Consider the following 18749-nt stretch of genomic DNA (forward strand, 5'->3'; position numbering starts at 1 on the left):
ACACATTATTCCTATATGCACATTTGAAACTGAATTTTAAATGGAAAACCCCTACAGATTTTTATCAGAACAAAACACTTTGAAGTAATGGTTCTTTTTTAAGGACATTCAAAGAGAAATATGATGTTCATGCCATAGGACTAAAGGAAGAGAATAAAGGAGTCACTGCACCCAACAAACTCAGAAAGCCTTTTAAATAGACATTTTTAGAGAGCACAAGACATTTGTGTTAAATAACTCAGCTTACAGCTATACGTTTTAAAGTCAAGGCCTTGGAAAGGGTTCAAAAGAAGCTCATAGCATCAATAGATCAGGGTACATTCAAGATTACTCTCATTGGTTATGGAAAGTAAGTTTCCCCTCCCTTGCTTGTTGCAGAATATGAGATAATTGTTCAGATGACTGGTAAGGAGAAAGTTCTCGTGGTCTAAAGTATTTTAAAACTATGTGGTCGTGACAGCAAAAGTGATTTGTTTGATGCATGTGAATCTGTGAAAACCAACAATGGCCCTTTTGCCTCCACTTTTACTAAGGCTGCCAAAAAAAGGGGGACTAGAAATGTTGTAAGAAAGGGAAGTTAGTGACCAACAACATAGAAGCAAATTTCACAAATGAGATTTTAATGTGGGCTGCACAGCGGTGCAGTGGTTAGCGCTCTAACCTCACAGCAAGAAGGCCCTGGTCTGAGTCCCAGCTGTCCCCTTTGTTTGTGGAGTTTGCACGTTCTCTCTGCGGATGTTTGGGATCTCCGTCTTCCTCCCGCAGTCCAAAAACATGCTTCATAGACATCGAAATAAAGAAGCAGATAGCTATCCAATGGCCATGTGTGTAGAATAACACGACAAGAAACACGTTTAAGATGAACCACTAGAGTTGCACAGCTACTGAAGAAATCTTACAGGACAGATTTTTATTTAACTTTTTAGTGCAGTGTTTCATTATAAACCTTAAGCAAACAGTATAGACAAAATACAAAAGCTGGTATGAGAAAAAAACGCTTTTTTTTAGGAAACAAGAAAAATGTGTTTATAATATTCTAGTCAATGCTGATTGGAAGTTTTTGTCTTGTAAACTTTGTCATAAAAGGAAAAGATTGTTTTGCAGATTCACTTAAAGTGTGGTTATCATTGTTCTCATCATATGATGTAAAAACTCAAATTCTAAACATTTGCAGATAGGAGGTTTTGTATTCTGGTTTTGACTTATTGTTTGACCAACATTGATCTTTTTTAGTGACTTTTAACCTAAGTAAATCCTCCAGTTTGTTCTTCCTTATAGATGTTTATTTTTCCAATATTTTTTCCTTTTCAAGGTCTCTAAATTCGGTTTAGTGTGTAAACAATTACAACTACCTTGCTCCTGCCACTTGATGGCACACCTGCTTGTTTATTAATTACCATGATTAGAAATATAATGGATCACAAGTCTCAGAAATACTCAGTGTTTGCTTTTGGCATTGATAAAATATGTTAAAACGGATGAAAACACTTTGAAAAGTCTCTACTTTCACTGCGTAATTGAGCAAAGAAAATAAGGAGGAGGAGAAGGAGGGCCCCTGCCGGGCTCAAGGGACCCATAGATCACATCACATCCGGGGCTGGTTTATTCTAATAACGAAACGTCGAACCCGGAAAGAAGACAAGTCTAGTGTAATCCGATCACGCAAACAAACAGACGTGAGGGTTCAGTGCATAGGTTTTATTTTTTATTTTTTAGTATATATTTATGTATCCATGAATATTTGGTGTCTACGTTGTTCCTGGAGTTTGCCTGCCATGATCCTGCGCGCCGGGCTCGGCTGCGTCCGCTCGTAGCGCCGCTGCCGCCGCTGCTGCGGGGCGCTGGCTGTGGCGCACACAGCGGGTAAGTCATCTGGACTCGGGTTCTGAGCTTGTGGCCTCAGTGCCGCGTGCTCAACAGTTGTCTACTGCTTTGACCCGGCAAAATGAAGGCGGTTGTCACGGGTTACGGCATCAGGCTTGGCAAAAACACCGTAATCATGTCTAATTTCAGTCTAAGAGAGGAAGGAAAACTATTTGCAAACACCATGTGTTGCACGTTGTGTTGAACTGATTTTGACTTGTGCAACATGGAAAAGTCCAATCTTGTGTCTAATTGACCCTGACCCACTAATCCCATCTATATAATTACTAATTTAACCTGTGAAGATAAATTGAAAGATTAAAAAAATGTAATTAAAAAAATCCTGCTATGTTCTGTTTGTTGGTAAAATGTTTTACCAAAAATTGCAGAATCTAACCACTTCTTTATTCAAGCCAGATGTTTTCTCAGCCCAAAATGGTTCATGCAAAAGTGGCGCGCGTGTTTGCGCACGTGCGTGTGTGTATGTGCCAGTTGGCATCTGAATAACCTGTGCTGTCTTAACGTTTTCCATTGCAATCAGTTTCTGCAAACGGCTTTTGCATATCTAACCTCTCTCAGCAGAAAGCTTGCAGGGCTGAGACTTTCAGAATTAGAATTGTAGAATTGTCTTGGTTTGGTCTTTAAACATAGCTCATGGGAAATTGTCATCCCCTTTTAGTGTTTGTTTGTGTTTTCTTTTGTTCTTTGTTTGGTGGCTTGTTTGTGGAAATGCAGATCATTTTGTGGAGAACTCTGAGCTGGAACAGTCCGAAAAAGTTTTGGTAGAAGGAAGTTTTTTTTACAATTGTTATGATTTGTGTTTGTGGTTAAAAGACTGTTACAGGTGTGGGTTATCAATACCTTTTTATGAACCTAATTAAAGTCTTTGAATGAGACTAGAAATCAGGACTTTGAAAAGTTTTTTCCCCATATGACTGTATTTAGTTTGCCAGGGATCAGCTTCAGGATCCAAAAGTTCATGTATTAAAGCATTGTTGAAATCGTTTTAAATCTTTATTAAAAACTGCATTGCAGATTTTTTTAATACCCCCCCCATCCCTTTTAACATCTCCACCCCCCGCCTGTCCAGTGGAAATGTGCATGTATGCAGATCTTGAGTGCACTCTGTAATTTCTGGTTGTGGTGTTCGACCTCAGCTCAGCCTAAGGCTTCCAGGGCTTGTTGCTCAGCCCCGATCACGTCACATGAAAAACTGCTGAGTGTGAGCGGCTCTATTTCTTACTGTGCCTGAACGCCAAATGATGATTAACCCTCAATACCTGCCTGTCTGTTGCTAACTGAGCACGTCAACACTGACTCTTCCTCCTTTTTCTGTCCTGGCCTGTGCCTCAGTGATATGCGAGAGTGGCAGCATGCCATACATTGACCGGCTGAACCGCGTGTGCGGCTTCCTGGACGTCGAGGAGAAGGAGAGCAGCTGCCGCTTCCAGAGACGATACTTCATCCTAGACACCAAGGGAAATGCCCTGCTCTGGTATATGGACAATCCCCAGGTGCTTGACACATACAGCACTTCTATGACACACACTTGCACAAGCGGTTAGAGCTGCTGAAAGGAATCGATAGGAAGCATTGAACTTTGCTCTCTGAGGTAATGAAAAGCTTGTTTTTCGCGTTTGTGTGCAGAACCTGCCCAGTGGAGCCAGTTCTGTTGGAAGCCTAAAATTAACCTACATCTCCAAGGTACATCCCTCCACCATCTGCTATAAATTACTTTATATCAATTTAATATTGTTGCATGATGCTGATGCTCAACAGAAAACAAACTGCTTACCATACACAAACCAAAAAGTTTGGGCTCAGTGGACTTGAGGAGTCACACGGTATGAAAAAATGACATGCAAATTTACTGAGGAATTCACAGATGCTCAACATCTCTGAGTTATTTCTGCAGCTGCAGTCAATGGTCACATGCAGCAGAGGAAGACTGAAAGAAACTTTCCAGATGTTAGCGTGCTTGCTATGAGAACAACATCTGGATTCACTGCACTGTGGAGCCTACAGCTCCTCCTGTCTCAAATCAAAGATCCTCTCCTCTCCAAGAAAGAGCTGGCAGTAAAAGCTCTAAACTGAGCTCTGCTAATTGTTGTTCATGAATCAGGGAGAGGGGTGTGTGGAGTCCTGCTAGAAGCCCGGGTAAAAGCTCCCTTTAGGTAAAATGCTGTATACTGTGGTTAAAATGTGGCTTTTTTTTTGAGGCATGTTTTGGTGCGAGACCCAAAAAGATGTTTATAGGCTAAGAATTAGAATTCTGATGGAAAAATTGGAAAAAATGCAGCTTAAGGAAATTACTAATGTTAATCACTTGAAGCATGAGTTTATTTCCAGCAATATGAAAAAAAGTCATTTGTGTTTTAGCTTTCAAGTCTATGCTAAATTAAGGTAAGTTTGGATCAGAAGGGGTTTGATGCACATTAGCATCAATAGTTGTCAATGGGTTAAACATACAGTCAGGACCATAAATATTTGAACAGAGACGCATTCTTTCTAACTTTTTTTCTGTACATTACCACAGTGAAGTTTAAATAAAACAGCTCAGATGGCATTGAAGTGCAGACTTTCAGCTTTTATTCCATGGGTTGAACAAAAAGATTGCATAAAAATGTGAAAAACTAAAGCAATGTTGAAACACAATCCCTTCATTTCATGGGCTCCTAAGTAATTGGACCATTGACTTCCATGCTATTGCATGGGCAGGTGTGGGCAATTCCCTTGTTATGTCATTATGAGTGAAGCAGATAAAAGCCCTGGAGTTGATTAGAGGACACGTGCTTGCATTTTGAAGATTTTGCTGTGAACAGACAAAATGCGGTCAAAGGAGCTCTCCATGCAGTTGAAAGGAGCCATCATTAAGCTGAGAAAACAGAAAAAAAACAAGGGAGAAATTGCTACAGTATTAGGAGTGGCAAAATCAACAGTGTGGTACATCCTGAGAAAGAAAGAAAGCACTTGTGAACTCAGCAACGCAAACAGACGCAAAAAGACCTGGATGTCCACGGAAGACAACAGTGGTGGATGATCACAGAATCATTTCCATGGTGAAGAGGAACCCCTTCACAACAGCCAACCAAGTGAACAACACTCTCCAGGATGTAGGCGTATCAATATCCAAGTCTACCATAAAAAGAAGACTGCATGAAAGTAGATACAGAGGGTACACTGCAAGATGCAAGCCACTCATAAGCCTCAAGAATAGGAAGGCTAGATTGGACTTTGCTAAAAAGCATCTAAAAAAGCCAGCACAGTTCTGGAAAAAACATTATTTGGACAGATAAAACCAAAATCGACCTCTACCAGAATGATGGAAAGAGAAAAGTATGGAGAATGATGGAAAGAGAAAAGTATGGAGAAGGAGTGGAGAAGCACATGATCCAAAGCACACTACATCATCAGTAAAACACTGTGGAGGCAGTGTGATAGTCTGGGCCTGCATGGCTGCTAGTGGCACTGGGACACTAGTGTTTATTGATGACGTGACACAGGACAGAAGCAGCCCAATGAATTCTGAGATGTTCAGAGACATACTGTCTTCGCAGATCCAGGTGAATGCAGCCAAACTGATTGGGCGGCGTTTTATAATACAGATGGACAACGACCCAAAACATGCAGCCAAAGCAACTCAGGAGTTTGTTAAGGCAAAGAAGTGGAATATTCTTGAATGGCCAAGTCAGTCACCTGATTTTAACCCAATTGAGCATGCATTTCACTTGTTGAAGACTAAACTTGAGACAGAAAGGCCCACAAACAAACAGCAACTGAAAGCCGCTGCAGTAAAGGCCTGGCCGAGCATTCAGAAGGAGAAAACCCAGCATCTGGTGATGTCCGTAAGTTCAAGACTTCAGGCTGTAAATGGCAACAAAAGGGTTTTCAACCAACTATAAGTAATGACAATTTTGTTTTCTGTTATTTCATTTGTCCAATTACTTAGGAGCCCATGAAATGAAGGGATTGTGTTTAAAAAATGCTTTAGTTTTTCACATTTTGCTGCAATCATTTTGTTCAACCCATGGAATAAAAGCTGAAAGTCTGCACTTCAATGGCATATGAGTTGTTTTATTTAAAATTCACTGTGGTAATGTACAGAAACTAAATTAGAAAGAATGTGTCTCTGTCCAAATATTTATGGTCCTGACTGTATGTTTAGAGCTCTAGTTTCCGTAAAGCAACGTTCACACCAGGCATGTGATGCAGGTTTAAGAACGTGGGCAACATGGGTTCTTGAACGTGCTTTTAGCATATGGTGTTCACACTGAACTAGCACATGTACTCCTAGTTGGAAGAGGCTTGGTGTAAAATGTGCAAATCTTGTGAATCTTGCTCCAGGCTTTTTCTTTCCCGGCCCTATTCCGATCCATGAAAGACTTGGTCTTATATAATTCCAGCCGGGGACAAACCACAAATAATAATTTCTTGTTAGCGATCACTTTTCAAATGGTTGGCAATTCCATGTTTCAAAAAGGATGCTAACCATACGGCGCTACCAAATCTGAGTCCCTAATTGGTCAAAGTTCAACTGGTTTAACTTTTAATGTGCATTTAATGGGTTCGCGTTTTAGGGCCCCAAAATGGACTTAAAAACCTGCTTCGCGATGTGTGAACATGACAGTTTTGAACACAGAAGCCAGAAACTCTCATTTACGCATAGCATGAGACAAAGGCTGTGTCGAATTCCCACCCTAACCCCTAACTACTAAAAATCTATATAGTGCGGGACTATGTAGTGCCAGGATTTTAAAAGCAATTTGAACACCATGCTCACTATTGTTTTTTTATTTTCTAAACAGCAAATATGATGGCATCGATCTCATTGGTCACGTTTTGTGACGATTAATTATGAATCCACTGAGTTCTGAAGATGAAAACTTTGACATATTTAAATACATTTTCTTTGCAAAAATTATTCAAAGCATTGTGGTCTATATTCAGTAATCTAGTGAGCATCAATGCACAGTGGTTTTTCGCAGAGACTTCTGGGAAATTTCTTGGGCACTCGATTTTGGAATTGTAGATTTGGAAAGCACTACAAAATGGCAAATGTGCTATATAGTTCACTATGTAGTGAGTAGTGAAGGACTTCGGACATAGCCAGAGATTTAAATAGTCAAGAGGTCAAAGGATCACCGTTTTGTGTTGTTTTTTTGTGTGTGTATTTGAATGATTAACAAATAAATCTATTGTTTTTTCTTAAATTAACATTTAAAAAAAAATTTTTTCAGTCTTTGACTTTATATTGCCCTCAATGAGGACCATTTTTTTTTCAAATTGTATAAATTGACTTAGACCAATGAACCGCATGCTAAAGGTTAAAGGTCATCTCTTCTTCCAGGTGAGTGAAGTTACAGCAAAGCAAAAGCCAAAGACAGAGTTCTGCTTCGGTAAGTTTTCCCTGCTGGTCCATCGATGGGCAGTTTCATTCATTTGGTTGGTACATTAACAGATTTAATCTTTGTGGATTTGTGTGAACTTCTCTGTTTTTGTGCAGTCATTAACGCAGTTTCACGGCAGTACTTCCTCCAAGCCAATGATGTGACTGACATGAAGGACTGGGTGGCTGCTCTAAACCAAGCCAGTAAAATAACTGTGAGTGCAGCATGCGTCTTTGAGCGTTCTGCTCTTATTGAATGTATTATGAGAAGCTAGATAAACGCTGTTGTCAGCATGGAGCTCTGCTTCCAGCCGTGTGTTTGAAACTGAAACATATTCGGGTGCGTGATAATTACCTCCACTGCCGCAGATGCTGAAGAGCAAAATTGCGAATACCAGAAATATGAAAGATAAAGTTCACTTTCGTCGTTCACATTCGTCTGATTTTCAGTTAGCCACTTTGCATGATATTTGTGTGCTCAACTGTGGACCTTTTGTGAGCAGCGACATCCAGATGTGTGCTGGCAGCAGGTGACAGAGAGGAGTGTTTGTCCTCTTCGTTTACCTGCTCACTCACACAGGAAACAGAGCTGCTCACTCTCTTTCACTTCCCCAATCGGGTGGATGGCTGCTCCACTTCAGCGCTACCCTTTTTGTGCTGCCTTGGCCTTAATCAAGAGTGACGTGAAGCAGAAAGGACAAAATGTCTTCATACAAAATGATTATTTTTATCTCTTTTCAAAGGGGTTTGCTTGCATCTTTGCATGTTAGGAGGAAGTGGTTAGGTTTCAAAAATTAAAAAAAAAATACTTTGCTACAAAATAAATACCTAAGTTTAAAAAAAGGAAATGTTATCTAGATATAATTTTGCAGTGGAAGTGCTGGTTTGGCCACTATTTGTTGTGGGTTTGTGATATCTTCATACATCCATAGGCAAAGGTTTCAGCCCACTCGTACAAATCATCAGCCCTTTTTTGAGCTAAGCAAAAATGCAGCAGGGGAAGAAAAGACATGAACAATGATCTTGGAGAAGCTTCACATGAATGTGGACAAGCTAATGAGGCCATTTCTGAACAATTTAGTGTGTTAATGTTCTCAACATTTATCAACAAGGGGAAGGCACTCAAGTGTTGTTAATCTTTCCAAAGGTGGCACTGTGAAGGCAACTGCAACAGTTATGGGGTGGATGTAACTCAGTGGGTTAAAGTTGCACTCCGATCATCTTTTGATTTATTGTTTAAGCGTTCCCAGTGGCATTTTAACTATGATTATGCCGTTTTTAGGAAAACAAAAACAAAAAAAAACTTTGTTGTTTTCTAGGACAGTTTCTACAGAGCAGCAGTAGTTCATTTAAGTTTCCTGTCACTCATAACTGAGCTATCTGTTTAAGTGCTCTCCCGCTGACTTACACCCCAAACCTAGGATTACCAGTGCAACAAAAATGGCGCGCTATCCAGCCGTACCGTTTCTTAGCCAGTTGGAACTCGGACGAGGAAAACAAAGACGTATGTTGATCTAGTCGTCAACCATCTGCTGGGCATGGACACATTAGATATCCAAATCATGGCTATATTAATGTTTACAGGTATAGATATGCTTTACGCATCTGATAGACATCAATTCATTAAGTTCTATTGCAAATTGCTGTTTAGATGACTTTCCCACAGCTAATTGTGTCTCTATCCCATCATGCCTTGCGTGTTGTAAACAAGCCATGTGGGTAGTTTCTTCTCACCAGACACAAGATGTCATTTAGATAACTAACATGCATCTGTTGCAGATGTCTACTGGACATCTCTATTTTGTTACTCTATAACAGGTCTACAGATAATGTTCTAAAAGATATCTGCTCGTCTACCTGTAGACGTCTAAACTTTAAATATTTTTAGATGGCTATCAGAGAACTTTTTTAAACATTTACTAGATATACAATATACACTGCAATTTCAAAACCTTCCACTAATCTTCAGAACTCGCTGAATCCCTTTCAGTGGTCACAGGGTTGCTGGTTCCATCCCTGGGTAAAGGCAAGGTTGACCCTGAACAAGTTGCCTCTCTAATGCACCCTGTTTCAGCTGCTTTCTGAAAGAACCATTGGGTTATTTTCTTATTGACCAAAACCCAGTGAGCGCCACAAAGTCAAACTTCCCTGCATAGAAAAACCCATTTTATTTGTTTCTGTGGCCATTAATCCATTCATTTATAAAATGTAGCTTTAAAATATTTACAATATTTCAAGTTTTATATTATTTCTATATATAACAGTTTTTACTTATTTTACTTTAACAGAAGCACATACAAGTTCCTTTCAAAATAAAATTCACCCTAAGAAGTTTGTTAAATAAGAACCATCCTGTTGCAGCTGATATGCTTGAAATAAAACTGCTAGAAAAGCCAAACATGTTTCTATCATTACGACTCTAGTATGCCATCACCCTTTTTCTCTTTTTACTGTCAAATATAAACACCATGACAACATTGGTGTGGAATTCACATTTTTTTATCTATACAGGTAAATGCAGATCTTTACTTTAAAACCTTATTTCTGAGCAGCAACTAGATACTTTTGTGCAGCTGAAGGTATGTAAATGTGCTTTAAGATCATTCTATTAATAATCCACTCTGACAATAAATTATAAACCCTTTACCATCATTGTGTTCAGTTATATGACAATGTAAAAATCTAAACAGAACTATGTGTTTGATTGTTGTTTTAATTACAGTCTCCGAAACCCCAGTTAGATGTTTGTAAAAACATGTTTGCACAGTGGTTAGCTCTTTCGCCTTACAGCAAGATAACTCTGGTTCAAATCCCAGCTGGGACCTTTCCGTGTGACGTTTGCATGCTTTCTCTTTACATGTGTGGGTTTTCTCCACCTTCCTCCAACAGTCCAAAATCATTTTTTGTAGGTTAAATTGTGTCTGCAAACTGGCCTGTGACAAATTGGTGACCTATTCAGGGTGTGCTTCACCTTACCCAACAGTAGCTGGGTTGGAACCAGCTACGCTGTGACTTTAAAAGAGATGTAGTGAGTTCTGAAGATGAACATAAAATTGCTGTTTTTTAACTAGGAATTTTTAAAAAAATAAGGTACTCTAAGAGACATCTAAAAATATCCCAAAGTGAGAAAACTAAAGCTTAGCTAACATCAGGTAACAATGAAAAGATCAGGAGCATATCAGCAAATCTGCCCTGTAGCGGCAGAAAAGTAAAAACAAATAAGTCATGGAATGACTCCAATCCAGATGTGTTCCCAACTGAAATGTTGCGGTGGGTGTTCAATCTGCTTCGCATAAATCAACGCATAGAAACCTAAAAAACTGAAGCGATGTTGTAAGCCAAAATGAAACCAAACACCCAAGCTATAATGTGGGAGACCACTAGAAGTCATGCATTACTACATCATTATGCCAATATTGCTCCTGATGGTGCATCTGCAAGCTGTAAAATCGAGGAGGAACTTGGTAATGCTCACATCTTTTTTTTATACTTTGGACTTTATTTGTGGTGTAAACAAAGGCTAAAGCCCAAAATTATTATATTTTCAATCTATTTGTCTAAGGACTGATTGAATAAAAAAAAAGAATTATAAATGAAGCGAGAAATTTTGCACATGCACACATAAGAAGTAACAGTATTAGTATGAGTGTTATTTTTGCTGCAGCTGGAGGGAAAGGATGAAACTACTTTGAGTGAAACCAGAAAAATCTAAAAAAGAGTCTTAAAGGAGAAATTGTGTAACTTTTTAATTTTGATTTGATAATTTTACTTAATGGGGTGTATTTATTCCAATCGATCCTATAAATTGCGTTCAGCTACAGTTGCTGTTCTCTTTTCTTAAAGACACACTCATTGAAAATAGTGTTTTTGGTGTTTTTTTAACGTGTTCTTGCAGCATTTTCTCAGTATGGAGGGCTTGTGTGAAAAAATAGGCTTAATATTGCATTTCTGAGTATTTCTTTTAATTCAAATCATAGTGAATCAAAAGCAGATGAAAAAAGTTTTATAAAACTCTCCTTTTTTTTGCACCGGTAATGTTAGGGGTTTTAGGGGCTGTAAGCGTTATGTATAAGTCTGTGGCTGTAATCTAGTGGGAGAGTGTGAACAAAGATGATGGGAAGTCAGGGTAGGCTTACTCTGCACCAACAACTCGGAGGTGAATTTTTAATGAACTCCTGCCGCTCTGCACCAGCAACGTCTTAGAAAACGACACCGTTTTAAAAAAAAATTTGGTTAAAAATGGCATAATCATAATCAAAAGATCAAAAGACGATTGAGGTGTGACTTAAAACAAACCTATTTACTAGTTTACATCTCATTGCTGTTTTAGATTGATGGTAAATTCTGCAATGATTTCTTCTTCATAAAGATTTTTAAGTTTCATATCGGGTCTGTGAATAACAGAGCATCTCATGTATTTAAAGCAAAGGTCTGGTTGATTGTACAGTGATGTTTAGAAATTTTAGACCTCATGATCTTTAGCAGTTTGCAAGTCTTTGTGAGCAGTTGAAGAACTCACATGCTACTAACTGAGCTCACTTCAACTTCAATTATGAGTTTTTCTTTCTAATCTAACATCCAGATCTGCCCTGTTATAAATAATCTTTCAAAGTGCTGTGTGGGATTTTGTTTTAATATTACACGGCTGGATTACAGGTCCCCAAGTATTGCCCCCCACCAGTGAGACCTGATGTGACCCCTGAGATCAACGTGACTCACAAAGGGAAGAGGCAGCAGGCCTACAAGACTGAGATCATTGGCGGCGTGGTGGTCCACACTCCCATTCAGGTGACTTAAAGACCAAACTGTCTAAGCAGCAAAAATCAGAAATCCTTTACTGTCATTGTTACACAAGAATCTTGTGACATCTTAATGTAAAAGAACGCAACAGTTTTTTAATCCATAACTTTTTTTTTTCCTCGTAAATGTTTCAGAATGACGCTGAAGAAACAAATGGGAAGGAGAGGAAGGGGAACAGGCCTGGTGTGTTGAGATGTGGTTACTGTGTTAAACAAGGAAATGTGGTGAGTGGTCAACCTCTCATAACACAGTAACTGTTTGTCTGAATAAATAAACCGAGTGTGTTTGCAGAGGAAGAGCTGGAAGAGGCGATATTTCACCCTGGATGATAACGCAGTCTGTTACTACAAGTCTGAAAATGTAAGACAGCAGAATTACAGCTTTTTTTTGTTTTGTTTTGTTTTGATGTCTGTCATTGATGCCGTTAAGTGACAGCGGTGTTTGTGTGTCCCAGGACAAGGAGCCCCTCCGAGCTGTTCCGCTGAGAGAAATTCAAAAGGTCCATGAATGTCTCGTCAAATCAGGGTGAGTCAGACATGAATCACAGTCAGATTTTTTCCCCAGTTTAGCTTCTTCTCTGTCTGGTTATCTGTCTCACAAAAATAGAAATCAAATGCAGTTTTTGGAAATGACTTACCGAAAATGCCGAAAACAAGTGTGTATATGAGCTGCTGCAGTGTGAGTGTATGAAACTTATATATCATCCAACAACCTCTGACTGTCTTTGCAGAGCTTCCCTCATGTTGATCAGGCCTTTCACCACGTGATTCAGCAATGAATGTGACTGAGCACAGCTGATAGTGATAACTTAAAGAATTCATCTTTTTTTTGTGTGTGAAGATTTTAAGTTTGCTGACAGAGATTAAATCTTATTTCTTTATTCTTTATTGCTTTCTCATCACAAAAACATTTATTTTGTCAAAATCCTTAAAAAAAAGTTTAAACGTAAATTATTCTTTTAATGAATTATTTATTTCATTTTCAATGTTAAGACATTACATAACAAAACCTCGAACACTAACATAGTCATTTTTCACTTTTTCCTCCTGTTAGGGATCTGCTGCTCAGAGACAATCTTTTTGAGATCATCACCAGCTCTAGAACGTTCTATATCCAGGTAAAAAGTCTTGCTTACAAACATCTTTTTTTTAAATCCTGTATTTAATATCATTACAATGTCCTGCTGCTTAGGAAGAAAATGAAAAACAGCACATGAAATTTTTCTGCTGCATCTGTCCTGATGTGTTGACATGTTGTCTCTGAATGCTCTGCTGCTGATGTGAGACCACCGCTCCTTTTTTAGGACCCTACACAGTTTGTTTTTGTGAAAGGAGCACAGCCATGTGTAACCATAACAACAACAATAATATTCTTGCTCCTCTTGGGAGAGCAGCTGACTGATCAGATGGGAAGTGCTTTGGAGAGAAAGAGGCCGACTGAGAGCACCAGAGCTTTTATGTTTATCTTTGCAAAAAAGAAAAAAAAGGGAAGTGTGAGAAACATTTAGTAAGCTCAAGTAAACATGTCAACTGAAGATTTTGGTCCCATTCTGAACTCTTGTTTATACTTAAAAAAATAGTTAACACTTCTCAATACAAATAATTATTTGGTTTTGATTGATGTAATAACCCAAAATCATATATATTTATTTGTTTTTTAAAAATGTTACATTGTTTAACTCGGAAAGGGGGGGATAAGATTATTGCATTCTGCATGAACGAACAAAATAAAGTGATTAACGCTGAAAGAAGTTTTTGTTGAGTGTTATGTAAGACTTGAGGTTGAAATGGCTCATGATTGCTACAGAGCTCCATAAGCTGATGGTTAAATAATAAAAAAGCTAAGCTGAAGCCACAATCAAATGCTAAATTGGTGGCAAAGATGAAAGAGATTCTGATTCTCTGTTGTGGAACAGATTAAAAAAAAAAGCTGAAGTTGATACAACGATTTTTTGGGCGGTTCAGATCTCACTCTCTCAATTGGTTACATATTGGATGGTCATGGTGCAGAGGTAGACCGGTCGACCTCTGATTGGAAGATTGCAGGTTCAGTTCCCACCCTGCTTATGTGTTGAAGTGTCCTTGAGCTGGACACTGAACCCCACATTCCTCCTGGTGCTTATAGATTGGCACCAGTGTTTGGCAGTGGAGCTGCCATCAGTGTGTGAATGTGTGTGTGGATGGGACTGCAACTTAAAAGCTACTTGGGCCATCTGAGAAGGTAGTAAAGTGCTAAATATACGCCATAGTAAACTGTCGGCCTTCTTTCACTACAAAGGCTGTGATTAACTCATCTTCCACCTTTGACCCCGAAAAATAAAAAAAAAAGGTTTAGAAAATGGGAAGAGAGCGACATGATGATGTTCATTTAATGCTAAGCTAACAGCACAGAAACATTATTCAACATTAAGCATGCAAAAAATGAAAAAATGAAAAAGTCAAATTTAAATGGTGTTTTTTTTAACTTATTTATTCCCAATGAGGTGTATGGGCTTTGAAAATATAACATCCAATTTTCTTTCTTTCTTTGTTCCATCATAGGTGAACAAAAATATATATTTCTGCCACAAGTGATCAAAATTGGAAGAATTTTAATTCCATTTCCAAGTCGTGGTGTCACTTTAGCGATTTAAGTTTTATGCTTATAACAAATGTACTACTGAGTCTGCGTGGGGGTGTTGCCACAATGCACAAGCCCGGATTTAAATGCCAATTCAAGTCAGTGAGACCTAAGTCCATCTATCCTTACATTTTCCATTTTGCAAACCCGCTGAATGCTTGTCAGGGTCACGGGGTTGATGGAGCCTACAGCAGCTACTGTTGGCCAAAGGCGGGGAACACTCTGGACAAGTTGCCAGTCTTAGGGACAACAAATAGCATATGAAGCATGTTTTTGGACTGTGGGTGGAAGCTGGAGTGCCCGGTGAAAAACCCACACATGGCACTGGCAAAATCGGGAAACACACAGAAAGGTCACAGCCAGAATTTGAACCAGGGCCTTCTCAGTTTGAGGCAAGACTGAGGCGAGAGTGCTAACCACTAGCACTCTTGCCTCACAGGACAGATTTTGATAAAAATAAAGTTACTGCTCTGAAAGTTGTGAGAATCTGTTGAGGTCCACACTCTTAACCCTGTTTGCTTCTATACCATTAATGTTTAGCTGCTATTTGTTATTATATTGTGAGAATTGTGAGGCATTGGTTCACTTCCTTTTCTCCCGTCTTCCTAATTCAAATTACGAGGGTCTGCTGGTGCAAGTCCAGGCTCTATTTAAGTGAAGGTAGAATACACTTTGGATTGTATACTGTTTCTATGTTTTGCTAATTGTTTTATAAGATAATCAATGTAGTTATAAAAATGGAAATTTTATTTTAAAAAATGCTTTTCTATAAATCCTTATCGTGTTTAAGGGACCTGATCTTGTCTTTAATCCCAGTTAGTGGGTATGAGGTGGAGTGGAGTCTATCTCAAACCAAATAAAGACCCATTTACTTTTTAAAGTCTATGATTTTAATATTCATTTAGGCGACTTTTTTTTTTCTATAAGTGATGTCAGTGAGTTTCCCTGTGTGTTTTTTAATGTTAAAAAATATTTATTTTTTCAGATAAAGACCCAAACTAATTTAAATAGTCTACTTAGATTGAAATGATTAAAGAGGAAGAAAAAAATCCATAAATCATTCCTGTTTAAAAAAAAATAAAAGAGAACTCTTTCTCTCTTTTTTGTTCTTTCTGTTTCCCTCTCCCACAGGCTGACTCTCCAGAGGAAATGCACGGCTGGATCAGGGATATTGACTCAAAGATCCAGGAGTTTAGAGGGCCCTCAAGAGTAAGTTCCACCTCAGGCTCTTTTAAACTCCAAGGTGTAACAGAAAACGTTCACATCCTCTTTTCTACCTCATTGGTTTTTGGAGTGCATCTGATCATCTCTGGCTGGCAATGCGTTTTTCTCATAGGTGCCAGGCTCCCAGTTCAAACGATCATCTTCACTCTACCGGTGCCCCAATGCGTCCTCTGCATCTCGCCGCCAACCAGGCGATGATCGGAGGCCTCAGCTGGTCAAGTCCTGCTCTGTGGCACCGGGCTGGCAGCCTTGGACTCCCGTTCCAGTGGGCGAACCCTCTGTAATGGACACAGAGGAGGATGAAGGCTCGTTCAGCTCTTTGACCACCCTGATTTCCCCATCTTCCTCCTCTTCCTCCACTTCCTCCTCCTCCAACTCCCTCACCACCCCAAACCCTTGCCTCAGCACGTCTCCAGTTCCTTCCAGCAGCGGTTTGGGGATCCTCACAGCATCAGCAGATGCAGCCAGCGGTCGCAGGCGGCACCGCTCGCAGCCACAGCCTCCCCGCAGCTTCCCCTTCAGCCTCGATGACGATACCATCCGCACCACAGACGTGTAGCTCCAAGAGCTCTGTCCGAACTCCCACGTAGATCCAAGTATTGGTACTTGTTGGGTAAAAATGAATGTGACTTGTAATGATAGTATTCTCTGCTAATGAAGAGACACTGTGTCTGTTTACTGTGGCGGGATATTAGAGCCCCCTGCTGGTGTTGAAACTGTATCACAGATGAAGGATGCACCAACGTGGTGGGAAGGGCAGTGGGGGGGGGGGCACAGTGTTGTTCAGTGGACTGTGAAAAGGTAACCAGACTGGAGTGTTTTAGTGCGAGCTCCACAGAAAACTTGAAAATGTCTTAAATGTTTTGGCAAACTTTGATTTGATGGCACATGCTTTTAGCCTTTGCACTTGCCTCTCATTGGATTTGTGTCCTGTAGGTCACCCCTGTTACAGAGTATTCTCAAAAGAGTGTTTAAAGGCATTGGAACACATTTATATGCATATTTCTTATTTTTGTAGTCAAACTTCTTTTCACAAAAGACAGTCAAATATTATGGACACTTCCATTTCTACACTGCTCCAACAAGTGTTTTTCCTTCTATTTTAATAAAGAAAAATCAAACATTGTTTTCATAACCACAAAAGTTTTGCTTCTAACTTTTTGCTCCATGTCTTGAACCGAGACTTTCAAATCCAAGAGGAGTTTTTTTCTGGGGTGGCAGCTTAGTACCTTCCCGCAGTGTTTCAATGGTACTTGTGCTGGTGTCAAATAGCAGCAGCTGCTGCATGCATTTGCTGTTTGAAAGCTTTATAAATGTGATTGTGTTATTGCACCTCAGAGTGGGATGATTTGCCACTACTTTTAGTACTTTATCTGTAATTCTGCACTTTGCATTTCTAATATTTACCCGTGTTTTGTATTATTTCTTCCCTTGTCTCTGCTTTCTTTCATGGTAGATGATTGGCCGGATATGCACACCCCAACCGCACGCATTTTTGCTGGTATTTTTGATATGAAAAAGTGCAGCAAAGTTTCTCCAGATAATGCATGTGCACACATTTTGGGTCAATTGTGAAGTAGAAAATAGGGGTGGAAGGTTGAGAGGACACAATCTGGTTTCCTATCAACGTCTGCCATTTCACTGTGGGTGGTGTGAATATGGCAGCCATTTGAAATAGCCATGTGCAAGAGTGTCAATGTTTCAAGACTTTGCATGTAGCTAAAAACGACCTTTATACACTTATTTTCCAGGCTTTAAGGGATTAGTGTGCTGCGTGAATTCCTAAAGGTTTTAAAATAGTTCTCACATCACACATTTTTATCGGTGTCCTCCTGATTATCTACATTTTCACTGTGTCGCTTCTGCAGCTTTATTGTACACTCTTTGCTGTGAACTTTGAGTTATTGCTTTTTTGTATTTTTTTTCTCTTTTGTTTTGTTTTAAAGCCAAAAATATAGACCACTGAATGAAAAAAAAAAGTTTTGAAAAACTTGCATAGAAAGTTTCCACAGTCATTTTTCTAAACGAAATGCAAACTGTACTATCATTTTCAAATAAAGTAGAAGATCTGGTCCCATTAATGGTTGAAAACAGGATGAAATATAAGCTTTTTGCATAACTCACAATGACTAAGCTTAAATAAAGAGACCCATCTGTTAAAAATCTGTCTTAAAGGATGTGTGTGAACATTTCTGGTGCTCTGCAAACACTGAGTATTAGTTGTTACCTCAATATATCCACTGGTTTCAGCACATTCGAGACTATGTTCCAACACTTACTTCTGTTTCTGCTTTCGTCTGCATACCATGTCTATTCTTGCATGTTACAATGTCTTTTTTTTGTTGGACTTATTTATGCTATTATTAGGGTACTTCTTTGTTTAACTAGATGGTGTTTTGTATTTTTAGTGCTTAGACTGTAAAAACTAAACCTAAACAAAAGTTTTTAAAAGCATTTAAAGCCATGAAGACATGCATGCACTCTGCCCTTAACAACAGTACGAAAAGGGTAAGACCCCAAAACAGATTTGCCCTTTAAATATTGTCACCTAATGCACATCATAAAGGCCGAAGCATTCATTCACATGCCAATCGAGTAACCACAGGCTGTGTTAAGTGAAGTCTTTGACACGTCCACTGTAAAAGTCTATTAGGTAAAACGCCTACAACTCTGTCCTGACCTCCTTGCACTTCTCCCCCCTTCCTGGTGCAGCTGTGCTGCTGAAGGCTAACAAAAAAACGTCTCCAGTCAAGAGTTTTAAATCTTGTTGGTACGATAAAAGAAAAGCCCTGAGAGCTGGTGAAATGTCAGCTGCTTGGACACAAGCTCTTTTATTTTGTTAAAGATGGAACTCTTC

General features: G+C 39.2%; 1 protein-coding gene across 3 annotated transcripts; it reads left to right on the plus strand.

Moving 5' to 3' along the window:
- Positions 1–1560: 1560 nt before the first annotated feature.
- Positions 1561–18055, plus strand: plekha2 (pleckstrin homology domain containing A2). Of its 3 annotated transcripts, none has more exons than XM_011479212.4 (12): positions 1561–1863; positions 3217–3377; positions 3511–3567; positions 7211–7259; positions 7367–7464; positions 11906–12037; positions 12184–12273; positions 12341–12409; positions 12504–12574; positions 13103–13166; positions 15800–15877; positions 16005–18055. In XM_011479212.4, the coding sequence occupies exons 2-12, from the start codon at positions 3237–3239 to the stop codon at positions 16449–16451; spliced, it is 1296 nt and encodes a 431-aa protein (XP_011477514.1). In that variant the 5' UTR covers positions 1561–1863; positions 3217–3236; the 3' UTR covers positions 16452–18055. The 3 variants fall into 3 exon arrangements, with proteins under 3 accessions (XP_011477514.1, XP_020561628.1, XP_078809018.1); XM_078952892.1 differs by lacking the exon at positions 1561–1863 and adding an exon at positions 3022–3085; XM_020705969.3 differs by lacking the exon at positions 7211–7259 and having other exon boundaries at positions 1610–1863; positions 7390–7464.
- The last annotated feature ends 694 nt before the right edge of the window (positions 18056–18749 follow it).

Source organism: Oryzias latipes, chromosome 9, assembly GCF_053564925.1.
Source record: "Oryzias latipes strain Hd-rR chromosome 9, Olatipes_Hd-rR_3.1".
Classification (NCBI taxonomy): domain Eukaryota; kingdom Metazoa; phylum Chordata; class Actinopteri; order Beloniformes; family Adrianichthyidae; genus Oryzias; species Oryzias latipes.

Coding starts and splice junctions, on each gene's coding strand:
- plekha2 (XM_011479212.4), top strand. CDS start 3,237: ATGCCATACATTGACCGGCTGAACCGCGTGTGCGGCTTCCTGGACGTC. Junction 7,260..7,366: donor AAAGACAGAGTTCTGCTTCG/GTAAGTTTTCCC, acceptor GTTTTTGTGCAG/TCATTAACGCAGTTTCACGG. Junction 12,575..13,102: donor GAATGTCTCGTCAAATCAGG/GTGAGTCAGACA, acceptor TCCTCCTGTTAG/GGATCTGCTGCTCAGAGACA.